This window comes from Anolis carolinensis, chromosome 4, assembly GCF_035594765.1.
Source record: "Anolis carolinensis isolate JA03-04 chromosome 4, rAnoCar3.1.pri, whole genome shotgun sequence".
Lineage (NCBI taxonomy): Eukaryota > Metazoa > Chordata > Lepidosauria > Squamata > Dactyloidae > Anolis > Anolis carolinensis.
Window position 1 is genome coordinate 210,003,477 of NC_085844.1, and position 15,913 is coordinate 210,019,389.

General features: G+C 40.3%; 1 protein-coding gene across 3 annotated transcripts in view; it reads right to left on the minus strand.

The window, feature by feature from the left end:
* Window positions 1–68: 68 nt before the first annotated feature.
* Window positions 69–15,913, minus strand: part of nras (NRAS proto-oncogene, GTPase) — a 17,609-nt gene continuing 1,764 nt past the window's right edge. The window contains exons 2-6 of one of the 3 annotated variants that reach the window (XM_062978678.1): window positions 14,212–14,338; window positions 11,118–11,296; window positions 10,582–10,741; window positions 9,944–10,067; window positions 69–201 (exon numbers count right to left, since the gene is read on the minus strand). In XM_062978678.1, coding sequence (XP_062834748.1) covers window positions 9,948–10,067; window positions 10,582–10,741; window positions 11,118–11,296; window positions 14,212–14,322 — 570 coding nt within the window. In that variant the 5' untranslated portion in view covers window positions 14,323–14,338 and the 3' untranslated portion in view covers window positions 69–201; window positions 9,944–9,947. Of the gene's footprint in view, window positions 202–7,011; window positions 9,051–9,943; window positions 10,068–10,581; window positions 10,742–11,117; window positions 11,297–14,211; window positions 14,342–15,913 lie in introns of those variants that run through there. The other 2 variants (XM_003220482.4, XM_008109863.3) reach the window with 2 other exon arrangements.

Consider the following 15,913-nt stretch of genomic DNA (forward strand, 5'->3'; position numbering starts at 1 on the left):
GGTTGCAAGGGGCAAACTTCACCACTGAGAGTAATGAGTTGTAGGTTGTGTGGTTTTTTGTTTTTTGTTTGAAAAAAGGTGGTTCAAGGATGACTTTTCACATTAATTTGTGTAATAGAAGACCAGTAACAAAACACCTTTGCTATATCCTGACCTAGTTTTCCATTCAAACACAATGCTTCCTCCTTGCTATTTAGAGGGCTGAAAAAGATTAAAATGAAGAGATATGATATCGAAGACATTTACATAGATAAGAAGTACTATATACGCAACAAAGATTTTGAGATCGAAGTCAATCTCATACTGAACATGAGTCAGCACTGCAATACAGTTGCAATACAACAAGGGCTAGTGGTTAACAAAACCACAATCATGACTCAAACATTTCACTTTGTCTTGCTGCGCCATTCAGATCTTGTCTGGACTACTGTGTCCTGCTCCACTTTAAGGACAGCAATTGTAGCTGAAATGGCAACACAGATGGTTTGAAGAATGGAAAGTCTCATGCTGACAGGATTGGAACAGGGTATGTTAAGGCTGGAAATCACCAAAGGGCAGCATCAGCTCAACATCAGAAGAAGCCCCTTGACGGTAACAACTATTCAACCAATCATGTGGAGGATGGGGGGTTCTTCTTTGCTGGAAGTTTGCTGCTAAATGTCACCTATTTCAGATTTTCTGCATCAGGAAGGTTGCACTAAATGACTTAGAAGTTAAAGATATTCTCTAAGAGGCAGGCATGTAGCCGAAATTCTCAGAGTGGTCTGCGAGAAGGCCTTACATTTAGTATTTAAACTGTTATGTGTATTTATATCATGATCTGATCACCATGCTCAATGTATCCCATATGCATGGGGGTATTGGGATAACGATACAAAAGGTTTGCTAGGGTAGGTCTTCTGCCCACCCAGTTTCAGCCCCCACCCCCAAAGCAAAATTTCAGCACCCCCTGAATCAAAATCCTGGCTACGGGCCTGCTAAGAGGTAATTACACATGGTATACATCATTTTTTTGTAGATTAGCTGTCGCCAGGCACTTTGTATTATCCCTATAATCAGGCATGGTTTGGGATGGGTACAGCTATAGTTGCCTTGGTGGATGACCTGCACAGGGAACTGGATGAGGGAGTGTCCCTGTTGTTTCTCCTGGACCTCTCAGCAGTATCTGATCCTATTGGCCATATCCATAATTGATTCTATGCACTGGTTCCAGTCCATCCTGGAGAGGCAAATTCAGAAGGGACTTCTGTTCGATGTCCTGATTATTGGCCTGTGGGGTCCCTCATGGCCTAGTTTTGTCTCCCATGCTGTCACCTAAAGGTTTGGGATTCAATGTTATCAAAATACTATTGACACTCAACTCCTCTCTTTTCATCTGGTTCCAAGGAAACTGTCTCTGTTTTGAACCAATGTCTGTTCTTGGTCATGGGCTGGATAAGAAAATATTAAAACATAATCTACACAAGACGAGATGCCCTGGTCAGCTGAAAGGCAGATAGGAAAACAGGGATGCAGTCTCTGCTGATAGGGATGCACTCCCTCTGAAATCCAAGGCTCCCAGCTTGTATATTTTCTAGACTCAGCTCAGAGCCTGGATGCCCATGTTTTGGCAGTGGCCAAGAGTGTACATTTGCACAGCTAAAACTAGTGCATCGGCTGTGCCTGTTCCTAGAGATACTGGATCTGGCTGCATCTGATGAAGTCTACGAAAGCTTATGCTACAACCTTGTTTCCCTGTTAGATCCAAAATACAACATCTCTTCGCGTCCTGATCCAGACTATCACAGCTATGTCTTTGAGATATGGCTATGGTGACACATGCCATGATTGCATCCTGTTTGAACTATTGTAATGTTCTATACTTTGGGAATTGTTTGTAAATGTTAGCGGAGCCAAAATGCTGCAGCCAGAATGCTGACTGGGGCAGAACACTCCCTTGTTAAAAAGGTTTACTGATTATTGGTTTATTAACAGGCATGGCTACGCAGTTTAGGTCCAGACTATCTGAAATACAGTTTTGCTTTATATGAACCTGATACAATTTTAAGATCGCAGGCTCACTTGCTAAAGACACAAGGGAGATCTTTTTCAGCAGCTTCTCTCACTCTCTGAAACTCCCCTTTCACAGGAGACTAGGATGGCCCCCTCCTGTTAGAAAAGTGGCATGTAAATGAAACAAACAAACACTGGAATTTCCTCTCCAGAAGAGACAAGTATACAATAGCAAGTTATTATTTACATTTGCTTCTCCTGCCCCATATGTGTGTTTTTTTAGATTTTATGCTTTTAGCTTGTAAAGCATTATGCAAATAAACAACGACAACAATGCAGAAACATAGATTGTAGACTTAGATGAAGGTACTGGGTGACATAGCATTATTCTAGGATAGTCCAAATTTCAAAGCTTGGTGAGATTCAAATATTCCCATGAAGTTCACTTTGTGACCTAATCATTACCCCTTGGCTCAACTTACCTTGCCAGGCTGTTGTGAGGATAAAATTGAGAAAATAAGGAACCATATTATGTCTTAAGATATTTAGTCTTATGAAAGTTAAGATGCAAAAATCTATCTATCTCTATATATCTTATCTATATCTATTCTATATCTATCTATCTACATCTATCTATCTCTATATCTATATCTATCTATATTCCATAATAAAAGTGAAAATCCATATGTGTGTATGTGGCATGGGTGTCTGCTCACACAGACAGCATCTGGCCTCCACAAACAGGCTACAGTTCCCAGTGCTGAGAAGCCAGCAACTCACTCCTGTCCACTGACATTTCGGTTACAGTGAGCTCCATGAAGATGTAGCCCAACCCCTGCCAATGTCCTCCCCAAACACTACAGCCCACCACCCAATGAATGCTTTCATTTGGGGACCATTTCATCCTAGATTTGGCTTTTTCCACCACAGGCAGGCATCCCAGGGTTCTTCGTTGATGTGGAATTTGCATGATCCCGCCTACTGCCCTTCCCTTTCAAATCTGTCTGCATAACAAACAGAGCAGAACTGAGCAACAACTAAACTACTGCAGGAGTTTGGGGGATTGAAGTTGTAATTTACCCTGCATCAAGTCAGAGCATTGTGACTCCTACTGGGGAATTTAGAGGAGTTGTAGTTCACCTACCCCCAGAACGCTATGAACCCAAATAATGATGGGTCTGGACCAAACTTGCCATGCATACCCGATATGCTCAAATTTGAATACTGGTGGGTTTGGAGGGGATTTGGCCTGCACATTTGGGAGTAATAGGTACTGGAATTTATAGTTCACCTGCAAACGAACCCCACCAATGATGGACCAGGATCAAACTTGGCACAAAGAGCCCCCATAACCAATACAACATATTGGTCAAGTTTGGGGAAAAGTTCACCTGCATCCAGAGAAACAGTGACCCCCACCGACAATGGACCAGGACCAAAATTTGCATTGAGAAGCCTCATGACCAACTGAACATACTGCAGGGGTTTGTGGGAATGGGCCTTGCTTTTGGGAGTTGTAGTTCACCTGCATCCAAAGACCACTGAACCCAGCCAATGACGGATCTGGGCCAAACTTGGCACACAGACTGAACATTGCCTGCTGTGGATACTGACAGATGTTTCGGGACAACTGGCCTGGGAATCTAGGATTTGTAGTAGTTCACCTCCATCCAGAGAGCACTTCAGCCAGGCAATGACCAGCCAACGACAGATCTGGGCCACACTTGGTACACAGACCCAAAATGGCCAACTTTGAATACTGGGAACTGTAGTTCACCCACTCCACACTGAGAATACGTAACATTTAAAGACAAATAATGCCTTTTTCAAATAACCTGGGCATCGTCAGGTTCGTAATAAATAAGCTAGTAATAAATAAAATTTGACTTTGAGTTACATTAAAATACTGTTTTGCAGATATGAATGGCATTCAGACTTAATTCATTAAAACAAACATATTCAGAACTGATATTTGAGAAATGATCAGGTTAGATCCCATGTTAACACACATTTACAAATATTCCAAATACGCAGAGTAGTTGTTGTACCATCAGAAATGGACTCTGAAACTTTGAAGCAACGGCTCTTGTTTAATTCACACTTGGCTGTATCAAATAACTAGGCGATTGAGTTTCCCCTGCATGACACTGAAAGCCACCAACCGGTGTAAACATTGGGCAAAGCCGTTTGCATTTTGACCCCTCATACAAGTGTTAACCGCCTGTATATCCCGGCTGCAAAAGGTATAACTTTTTGTCCACACACATACTTCTGACAATCCTATGCATCAAGGGTTTATTGCACTTCACATTTGTTATGTTTTTATTTTTGTACCTTTCTCCTTAGAAAGCCAACATAATATTTCATACATCACTCTTTTCTGCTTCTTTTTTTTACACTACTACTAAGTATCTTCAACAAGGATAAATATATCGATGCTTTCAGGAAAACCCATTTTGCTTTAATACTTCCGTTTATTTTACAGAACTATTCCTCAGTGCCTTTATCCTTATGACCCCTGTGTCAGGCATGTAGAAAATAGTAAATCACAGAAAATGTCAAAAATATGACAAGAGAACCTAGGAATTAAAAGCTCATGCAACTAGACAAGGCACAGTATATTTCACCAAAAATTAAAGCCTAACAGCATTTTATGTTAACTAGCTAATATTAGGAAATTAAGGGGCAAATAAGACTCATGCATACACTATCACATTCTAGAACATGAGGTGGAATAAATTCTTAACAATACTATTTGCTGCTCAGTTATTCAGTACACACACACACACATACAGAGATACAAAATAATCATACATATGTATTCCAAGAAAAAAAAAACCATTGTCAAAACATAGTTATAACTATTACATTACAATGGAACTGACATGAGTCCAGTGATGATGCTCTGACAATATTAAGTGCCATATTCAATTATAGAGGACTTGGAAATTAGCTTGATAGTTAACAAAAGCAATACAATGGTACCATCAGTAACTGTGAGTCAGAGTATTACCCAAGCAAGTCATCTTATCTGCTATCCAAATAAAAAGAAATGGGAAAAGATGACTAAATTCCAGAACATAAAGAACTCCAGCTCAGCTATCTGGCACCAATATACAGACACAGCCAGACACAACATCTTGCAATCTGCTCACAGATACAAGCAAATTGTGCTTCGGTGCATAAGAACAGAGGAAGGTGTCATTAGCATAGGTCCATTGTGTTTTTGCAGGCCAATGCCAAAAGAAGTAGTAAAAGTATGGAGCCTTATATATAAACACAAAATTAAGAACACAAGTGAACATTTTTATAACACTGAAACACCCCCAAACTCAAATTCATTACACAGCAAGATACTTCCAGCTGCTTTCAATTGGTAGCCTAAACTAGAACCTAGAATATTCAATTTGCTCCTCTATGATTTTTTAAATTAAATTTTCATAGGGACAAAGGAATTTCTGAAGGAGAAAGCATGTATTCCTTGCTTTCAGAGAATGAATATATGTTTCAAGACCAAATGCTTTCAACCAGATCTAGCTTTCTTTCTCTCCTACATCAACATGGCCTATTATTCCTGATAGTTTCAAATCCTTTTGCTCTGGCCAGGATTATTCATAGACTCCAGTAACAATCCATGAGCATTTGACAATGCAGGTTTGCATCGCTCAATGGCAATTTTTTTTCTTTAATACATGAAGAAACATCTCTGGAGTATTATGCCTACGCACTCATCGCCTCTAGCTAAGGCTAGCCACTTCAGCACCCTCTGCATCCAAAAGAGAACTGAATACAAGAGATCCCAGTACGAGGAAAATGTGTCATATGTTACACCCTGTCTTTACATTGTCTTCAAAGCTACACCAAGGACTTTGAGGTGCCATTGTTTTGATGGTTAGTTTTATTGCTGCATTAGAGTATGAAAGCCAGTTAACCTTGATCACTTTCATCCTACCAACTGCCTTGAACTAGGATATGGTAGAAGAGTATCATCCATAGCAACTAGATTCAGACTATGTAACAGGTGTAAAATTGGCTAATACATTAATGTGTCCTTCTCAGATGCATTTTCATTTGCTAACATGCAGAAAAGACAGCCAAACATGACACTTAATCTCCCAGCTTCTGCAATCACAACCTTCACACTGCAGATGCTACAGCAAAGGGAGCGTCTAAGGCTTTTGAATGAAAAGCAATGCCTCCACAAGTTTTCTGAAGCCGTCACAGAAGAAGTCGACACTCCGTTTCCGCAACCAGCGTCTCAGAGTACCCATCATGCACAGATCTTCCAATAGCCAAGCAATGTGTGACCCACACGTTCTTGTGAAATGCCGATTATACTTGAAATTTCTCTCTGAGTGATACGACGATAGTCCTGAATCAATCTGTCAACCTTTTGCTTGTGAAATCCGGTGGTTGCTGTTACAGGAGATCCAACTCTTTGTTTGTCACGCAAGTCAGATGTTCCCACCTCAACATCTTTAAACTTACTCTCCCAATGACGCACAGTACTCACATCAACACAATCACCATAACCAGCTTGCATTCTCTGATGAATCTCCTTTGAGGTGACACCATCTGCTGTCAAGAATTCAATGACTGCACATTGCTTAAGTTGCATTGACTGACCATCTGCACAGGGTTCCATACTTTGCACTTTAACAACACAACTGTTCAATGCTAAGGCTTCCCACCAAATGGAACTGTAAAGGAGAGTTTACTGAACAAGCCAGTACCTGCCACATACCAGTACTGACATATTTTGAGGAGTTACGAAGGTGGAGGCATTACTTTTCATTCAACCCCGTACTACAGTTCCTTGGGTAGTTATTCTCTCGCTTGAACAGCGGCATGCCAGGCAGATACACAATGATTACTATAGTGTATTTGCTATATTTCTATTTGCCATCCAACTCTTAATGAACGAAGTCATGTCAATAGAGAAAACCTGAACTTCTGTTGGTGTCTTGAGTGGAGTATAACACAAAATAAGGAGCTAATAACAAACACAGAGACATCACGTTGTTCTTCAGCTCCTAGCAGTTTATTACCAATGAGAGTTATGTGTTGTCTTAAGACTTGGATTTGATCTTTAATAGTTTAACTAGAAGTAAGGCACATTAACAGTTCTCCCCATACTGCATGACTTCATCCAATGCTGCTTAAAACCAGCAGGCAACATTTATGAGGTAAGAGCACAGGTACTTTACAGAGTATGCTCTGCCATCCCTTTTCTTAGGTGGTTACATAGTGGTTTCTCTTTTGTCTTGGCACATGTGCAGTAAAATGGCAATGAAAGAAATATACTGGTAAAGAACTTACAACATTGGACGCCATTTCTACTGCAATCTGACTTGAGTTCAGTAAGTTTATAAATGCAGTAACATTAAGAGAGCTTACAGGGGAGAGAGGGAAAAGAAAGAACAGAAGGGAATGAGAAGAAAAACAATCATCCACAAATGGTGCTTTCATATGATCTAACACAAACTCCATTGGTACCTTTTTAATAGAGGCACTTCACACATGCTAGCCATTAGATAATGCATGCCACTCATAAGACAGTGGTATACACAAGTAAGAATTAGGACCGCTTTTAAGTATTTCAGATAAACGGTGCTCTTCTATTCAATCAACTATTTCCTGTAATAGTGTAAGGAAATCCCACAGGCCATCTTCATTCAGGAACAGAATCATGGTCTAGGAGAAACTCAGCATAATGAAGGATCTAGATGGAAGTTCTATGTGGCTGTATGTACAAAAGACATTCACTTCCTTCCTTCAAGCAATATCAGATTGTTTTGAACATCAAACCTACTGCATGTTTCTACCATTCTGTTTTGCTCTAGCTCTTTGCTCTTAGATTAACTGCACAGCAGTTACCTGGAGAGAGCATTCAGTGTATATAATGACAATCAAGTGTTCTTCCACATCATAATGTTTTTCACAGGTTAAAAAAAGAGAGGATATGCCTGACAAAGATGAATAGCAACATTTAATTAAAAAACAAAACAGAAGTGCATAGATAGCTGGGACAACTCCCTCTTCCCTATTAGGCCCTCATAGAGCCATATTTCATGTTTGGCATCAGAACTGTTGGTACATGTAGCATCCACAGCTGTTAACTGGCCTTGGGACACACCAAAGGCTTCAAGCACAGTAAAAAAGCTAAATGGAATGTATTTAACACTGGAGTGGAGCAATTGATTGCCATTCTCCCCACACAGTGTGTTAGAGATCAAAGTGCATTTCAATCAGTGGTGAACTGAAGTCCTCTGCATAACCCACAAGTGGATGTGAGGGATAACTCAGTTGCAAAGAGTCTGCATGCAGGAAGTCCCATATGAAATCTCGGACAAGTCCTGTTAAGAGGGATCAGTCAGCAGAACCACTGCTTATCAGGAGTAGACAGTACTATGTTAGACAGAACAATCATCTGAGGCATCTATTCAATATGGGCTTGCTGAGACCCCACACATCCTTGCAACCTGCCAAAGTAGGACAAAACGTAGGCACTTGGTTATCAAGGATCATCATTCCCTTTGCTATTAAAAAAAATCGCAAGGGTTCAAAAGGCCATAGTAGGTGCAGTAAGTTGATGTGCTATAAGAACATTTTAGATACACAGTGTAAAGGAGTGTAGTAAGTATGTCCCTCTTTGGTAATGTTGTCTAGGAAGCCAGGCACAACATTACCAGGCATTACTAAGTAGTAGACTTCCACAGAGTTCAGTTATAATTTGCTCCAACTTTTCTTTTTAAAAAATAGAGAGATGCTTTCATAGTATTTGGCTTCAACAGTTTCACATGATCAGGTCCTCCAGTTAAACCTACCAGAGGAAAAAAGCGGGGGAAATCCCATCACACAACAAATGCAATTTTCTTTGCTTGCTCAGCTGGGAAAAGAGGTAGATGTTCATAGACATTCTCTTTTGGTGCTGACAGGAAAAAAAAATAGCACTGGTCAACAGGCACCAGGATACTGGCCAAGCATGATCATGAAATGCAACACATTGGAATTCAGGTTCAAACTCTAGCTGCACTTTGGACAGGTTTTTCTGGCATCTGAAATAAATAAATATGTCCTATTAGTTCCACTTGGCTACATGCTCCTTAATATTAGCAAAGAATGACTACGAATGTCCCAACATAATACAAGAAGAATATTTCCCCTTTAGGGAAGGGATTGGTTCCTGCAAATGGGACTATGAGTTAAGCCCCCACCCACTCCCTGGCTGCTTCCCAGCTCATCTAGTCTACCTGTTAGTACCTCCACCTTGATCTGCAATCCCTCTCAAAATAGTAGATGGAAGTGATGTTGCATCACTTCCCATCACCATTTTGAGAGATGCTACAGAGAAAAACTGAGGTATTTAGGATAGTATAGGGTTCTGTGGTACTTGTGGATGGAGTTTTTGCATCATGTGCCCAAAAATCTTTTTTTTTTAAAGGATGATCTTTAAGGGAGTAGTAGGGGTCTTCAGAGTCCAGAAAGATGGAATTTAGGGCCTCATGGATACCATAGCCATACTTTGTCCATATCTGATTAAAGCCATGCTACTATTAAAAGTCCTCTATTCAGGTAAAACAAATTAGACAAGTTGCAGAGATCTGTCTTCTATTACATTGTTTTCAATAGCCTGCAGTACCTTGAAGCAATATCCTCTGCCTACCATGGGAGGAAATTTTAAAGGTTTCTACCAATCCCTTTTAAAATCTGAGCACTACGGAAACTTACTTAGTGTCTCATCATCTAGCAAGATAAAACCATGAAACCTCACATCCCCACAAGGCACTCAACTTTTTTTTTTTGGACAGCCTACTGCTTTCACTAGCCACTTATGCATACTTTACAAAACATGTACTCCAGGCAATTATGAACCTAACCTTGACAGTATGAAATTTACTCTCCAAACATCTCATCTTTGCCAAATGTAGGTTAACAAGTCTCAGCTCACCTAATCACATCACACGGCATGACAGCCCCATGCAGCCTTGATTCCCATCTTCACTGCTGTTGAGTCTTTTCATCCGATATTGACGGATCTCCCTCACCAGTGTGTAAAAGGCATCTTCAACACCCTGAACAGGAAACACATTCAGGTCATGCTTTCCTGAGTATACATTTCCTTGTAAACTTGTCCTTTTTTCAGATCTCTGGAAAAATCCCATGTCAAATTTTCAGTGATGTTCATTCCCAAGTCTGGTTCCCTTGATTCTACAAGACATGGGACTATGCACCTCTAGCATATACAGTACTATGCATACCAAGGAATGTTATAGCACCTTTGAATCTAAGAGAAATAAGTGTATGGCACAAGATTTCATGGATACAATCAATGCCCTAAATTAATTTCACTTTTTTGAAATCCACTAAGAAAAAAACACTAGCAAAACACAGGTCTGCAAATAGCACCAGGCACCAACTGAAGTGGTAAGTGGTCCACAATTCCTACAAATGACAAACTTAAGCAGGATGGTGTTCCCAGAAACAGGCTCCATTACTCTATGCACTTCACAATCAGATTTGTCTGTGTACTATAGCAGTACTGGCAAATCTCTTATGACTGAAGCAGGAGTACAAGAACTTACTTACCTGTCTTGTTTTGGCAGATGTCTCAATGAAGGGAATCCCATAACTCTTGGCTACTTCATGAGCCTGTTTGGTATCTACTGTTCGTGTTGGCAAGTCACATTTGTTTCCCACTAACACCATCGGTACATCTTCAGAATCTTTTACCCTCTTTATCTGCTCTCTGGAGAAAAGAATGGGAAGGTGGAGAGAACACAATCTCTGTGGTTAAGCCTGAGAAAATCTGAATTGTCACCATTCAATAGCAACTGACACGACCGCTGCCCCAGCTCTTCTATCTTGGGATAGTGAAGTGACCTATAGTCCTGAGAAAAAGGAGAAGATACTATCCCAAAGCAATGCCATAAACTGGAGGGAGTCAAAGTTATTCTAATAATATTACATTGATTATTTTATGTAAACCTTTGATCAATTTATAACTAAACACACATTGAAAAAGATGTTCTGGTAGTTACTAGTAATTGCTAAATGTAATTAAGAAGGCATGGCAAACGGTTCAATCCTAGTATGCTTTAATCAACATTGTCCTGTCAGCTTACCTATAAAGATTTATATCTGCAAAGGATTTGCTGTTGTTAATGGCAAACACGCACAGAAAACCTTCACCAGTTCTCATATATTGGTCTCTCATGGCACTATATTCCTCCTGTCCTGCTGTATCCAGGATGTCCAGCAAACAAGTCTCTCCATCAATCACTACCTGCTTACGATAAGAGTCCTGTGCGAAATCAAGAGCAGATTCAAAATCAATCCTCCAATTACTTCTTATAGCGCATTTCAATATGCTGATTTCTCAAACAATGAGAAAAATCACTTGGGAGTCCAGGCATATCAACCAAAGCACAATGTAAACAAAGCTCCCATTGTCAAAGAATTAGGACATACAATGGTCCAAATGTGTTTTGTGAACGAATAGGCATATTGTTGTATGATGAATAATCTTCAACAAATTTTGAATTGGTACGGATCCCAGTTTCCATTTTGAGTATTTCATGGTTTTCAACAGCATAACAAGAGAAGATTTATGATAAGATTACAGAAATCAGGTCTCTGATAATTGAGTGGTCTGTCTGACAGTTCTGCAAATTTCTACTCCTCATTCTTTAATACAGGAACAGGCAACTTTATGTGGGAAGGAACTATATGAAAGATCGTACACTGCTACCACTGTACAGAATAAACAGGAGTTTTTATTTTTAAATTGCTACATAGCAGCTACAAAAACATCATACATTGCTTTAAGCACAAAGACAGGTGGGGAAGAGGCAGCTTTTATAGCTACTGTTACTGCCATACTCCCCACATTTAGCAGTCTAGCAGTAGGTCTGGAAGTGGCAACAAGAGGTACAAAACACAGCGCAAGATGCCTCACTGTTAAGCACTGCTGTTTTCATCCCACAGCATCGTCTGTTCTGACTTTACTTTCTCCATGTTCATAGAATCATAGAATCATAGAATAGTAGAGTTGGAAGAGACCTCATGGGCCATCCAGTCCAACCCCCTGCTAAGAAGCAGGAAATTGCACTCAAAGCACCCCCGACAGATGACCATCCAGCCTCTGCTTAAAAGCCTCCAAAGAAGGAGCCTCCACCACGGCCCGGGGGAGAGAGTTCCACTGTCGAACAGCTCTCATAGTGAGGAATTCACAGATTTGATTATTCACGGATTTGCTGCATCCCACCTTGGTCCAAGTCTGCTATCTGTGTGCAACATCTTCCTGATAAACAGCAACCCAAACTCAGAACATCCTAGTTGGGACACCGTTTGTCAGGGAGACAGCTGCTATTCTGCCTCTCTCAAAATTGTGGGCTGGGCAAGGCAGAGCAGCCACTGTGTCTCTGATAATTTGTTAGACAGACAGTAGCTGCTCTGCCTTGACCAGTGATTTTGGAAAGGCAGAAGAGCTGAGATGCCCCTGGCAAACCCCCTTCCAAACTCAAAGCAAGCAAGTTTGCGAAAGAGACAGTGGCTGCTCTGCCTTACTTAGCAGCCTTGGGAGAGGAAAACAGCCACTCTCTTCCTGACAAACACTATCCTGAATTTGGCTGCTCCAAGTATAGGATATAGTTTGTCAGAGAGATCTCACCTATGTTATATGACTGAATAATTCCTCTACATTATCTTAAAGAAAAACTTTATCATGTCATGCTGATTCCACAAATTCAATTATGTTTCCTCCCACAGCTGACTTAGGTATACAGCCTTACCCACTTACACTGATAAAATTCACCCAAAGCTTCAACATCAGTTTAGTATGTGCCCGGCCACGCGTTGCTGTGGCAAAGTGGTGGTGCTATTGGTTAAAAGTTGTTGTGGAATTTTTATTTGACGTTATTTGTATTTTTTAATTAATTTTATTGTAACTTATCTTTTTTATTTATTATATTTTATTATTTTGTTGTATTATTTTTAGTTATTTTGTTATAGTATTTTATTGTATTTTTTTAGTGTTTTTAATTATTTTTATTGTATTATTTGTATTTATTTTATTTTTATTCTTTTATTAACACTGGGCTGAGTGGGTTGCTAGGAGACCAAGTGGGCAGAGCTTAGAGCCTTCTAAGTGGCAGCAATTGGATAAAAACCATTATTTCTCTCCCTCTAATTAGGACTTTATTTTTCTTTGCTTTTTGTTGTATCAACCTAGAGGCGTGGATGATGGCTTGTGTTGTCAAATTTCGAGGTTGGGGGGCTTGTAGTTTAGTTGTTTTGTGGGTCGCCGTGATGCCATTACTCTTTTATATATATAGATTGCTTATTCCTTTTTGTCAAGAGTAATTTCAGCGCAGCAGTAGATGGAGTCAGTGGAACGCAAAACGAAGAGACACCCAGAGACGTTGGTAAAACTATATACAAAGTTTTACTGTACAAGACAAACAGACTTGCAGACAATGGACACAGGACTCTCACTTTAGGCAGACAGAACAGAACAGAACTAAACTGATGCAATCAGTAATGCATACACACTTGTGTCTGGACACTCCCCAGCTCCAGCCACACATCAAGGTCATCACAGCTTCTCAGCAATTCTTTCCAGACTATAGCACACTCTGGGTGATGCAATCAGTATGCAATACATGCAAGACACAAATTGCATTTAAACACTACCAATACACAAATCCCACATTAACACTTTTGCTGTCATATGACTTATGTTCCTCATTCTGTTCAGAAACACACATACACACAGAGACCAGAGACTAAGTGTTGGAAAGAACAAATATGAGATTGGAACTCTTTAGATTAGTTTTTTAAATTAATTTTGCAAGACACTCTTGATGTTTTCCATGCTACAAACCCTTCAGAGATTTGATCATTATCTTATTGCTTTGCTAATGATTTCTTGTTCAAAGTTTCTGGGCCTCTATCATCAGACACTGCAAAAACCACTCATCCATTAGCACTAGTGCAGGCCTGCACAACCTGTGGCCCTCCAGCTATTTTGGCCTCTAACTCTCAGAATTTCTGGCCATTGGACAAGCTGGCTAGGGCTTCTGGGAGTTGGAAGCCAAAACAGCTGGAGGGCCACAAGTTGTGCAGGTATGCATTTGTGGAAGCATAGTCTCTCTCCCTCCCATAAATATAGGTATGACCAATATGGTATTGAGAACATAAACTCCATTATAAACTCACCTCTATAGTGGGATCGTATTCATCAACAAAGTGATTCTGGATAAGCTGGATGGTCAAGGCACTTTTTCCAACACCACCAGCACCCACCACCACAAGCTTGTACTCAGTCATGGCCCTCCACAGGGACCTGCTGACAGAATGACACATTAGCAGAAGCAAGAGTATCAAAACAAAATAAAAAAATAAAACAAGACTAAGCAAAATCTAAAAGTTCACAGGAAATAATTAGGGACCTATTTTTTTTCAACTGTACAATAATGATGCTGCCAGACTAAAGTTGGAATCATATTCAAACCACCAAGATGAAAAATATATATACTCTTGAGTAAACACACTTAGGTATGAATTCTATGCTGAAAGTATGTTCATAGACTATTTAATTAATACTCATTCCTCTTGCCAAAAAAGCTCTTGAAAAGGAAACTTTGGTTCAAGTCTACTCAGCCACAAAAGTGAATGGGTGACTTTGAAGACATTGTACCAATCCAAAGCATTTCATAGGATGATTGCAACGGTAAGATATTATAACCCAAAAATAACTCCATTAATGTTGAAGCATTCCTCCTCAACACGTCCTCACAATAATCATGTGAGGGAGGGAGGTTAAGATGAGAGTGTGTGACTGTGCAGAAACAGAAAGTCCAGGGGAAAAGTCCCAAAAGCTCTGGCTGAGAGCTTACAGTCTCTCAGCCTCACAGCTCCTGAGGGAAACAGCCCTAAGTTTCTAAAGACTCAAAGAGAGAGCAGCATCACAGATCCATGAAACCCCAGCTGAAACATCTGCAAGCCTTGGCTGGTAGGTCCACTCGATACCCAGACGCATTTGGAGTCGGCAGTGGGTCCCACATCAGCTAAGCCCATATTGATAGACAGCCTGGGAGAAGTTATAAGAGGGCTTTCACAGTTATTCGAAGCCAATCACCTGTCCCTTGGGGACAAGACTCAAAGGGCCAACAGTTTATTAAGGAAACCTTGAAGTGCTATTTGACTCCTTGAAGATTTATTATTTGTTCATCAATAAAGACTTTGTTATTTCATTAAAGACTCAAAAGGCCATCCTTTCAGGGAAATCCTCAATAACCTTTCTTTAGGCGCCCTGGCTTCCCGCTGGGCATAAAGTATACGTCCTATAAAAAAGACAATCAGTTACAGGCCCAGCGCATGACAGAAGAGTGACACAGTTCAACCAATTTTGGCAATGATTAGAACCTAGAACACATGAGCAACCAGTGCTTTTTTTTTTGTTTTACAGGGGAAAAAATCCTTTCTCCTAAAAGGAGGTAAACATCAGGCATTGTTTTTGTTGGTGTTATATACCTTCAGGTAATTTCCAACTTATGGTGACCCTAAGATGAACCTGTGAGCGATGTTGTGGTGTAGCAATTTGAGCATTGGACTAGTATTCTGGGAACCAATCCCTGCTTCATTATTGAAACTCACTGGGTGACTTTAGGCAAGTCATATACTATTAGCCTCAGAAGGGAAAGGCAAACCCTCTCTGAACAAATCTAGCCAAGAAAAAACTCACAAGTTTGCCTTAAGGTTGTCATGAACTGGAAGTGACTTGAAAGCACACAATAATAGTGAACTCACAGCGTTTTTTGGCAAAATTTGTACTGACGGGTTTGCCTTTACCTTCTTCTGAGGCTGAGATAGTCTGACTTGCCACTCAATAGGTTTCCATGAGTGAGCAGGGATTCGA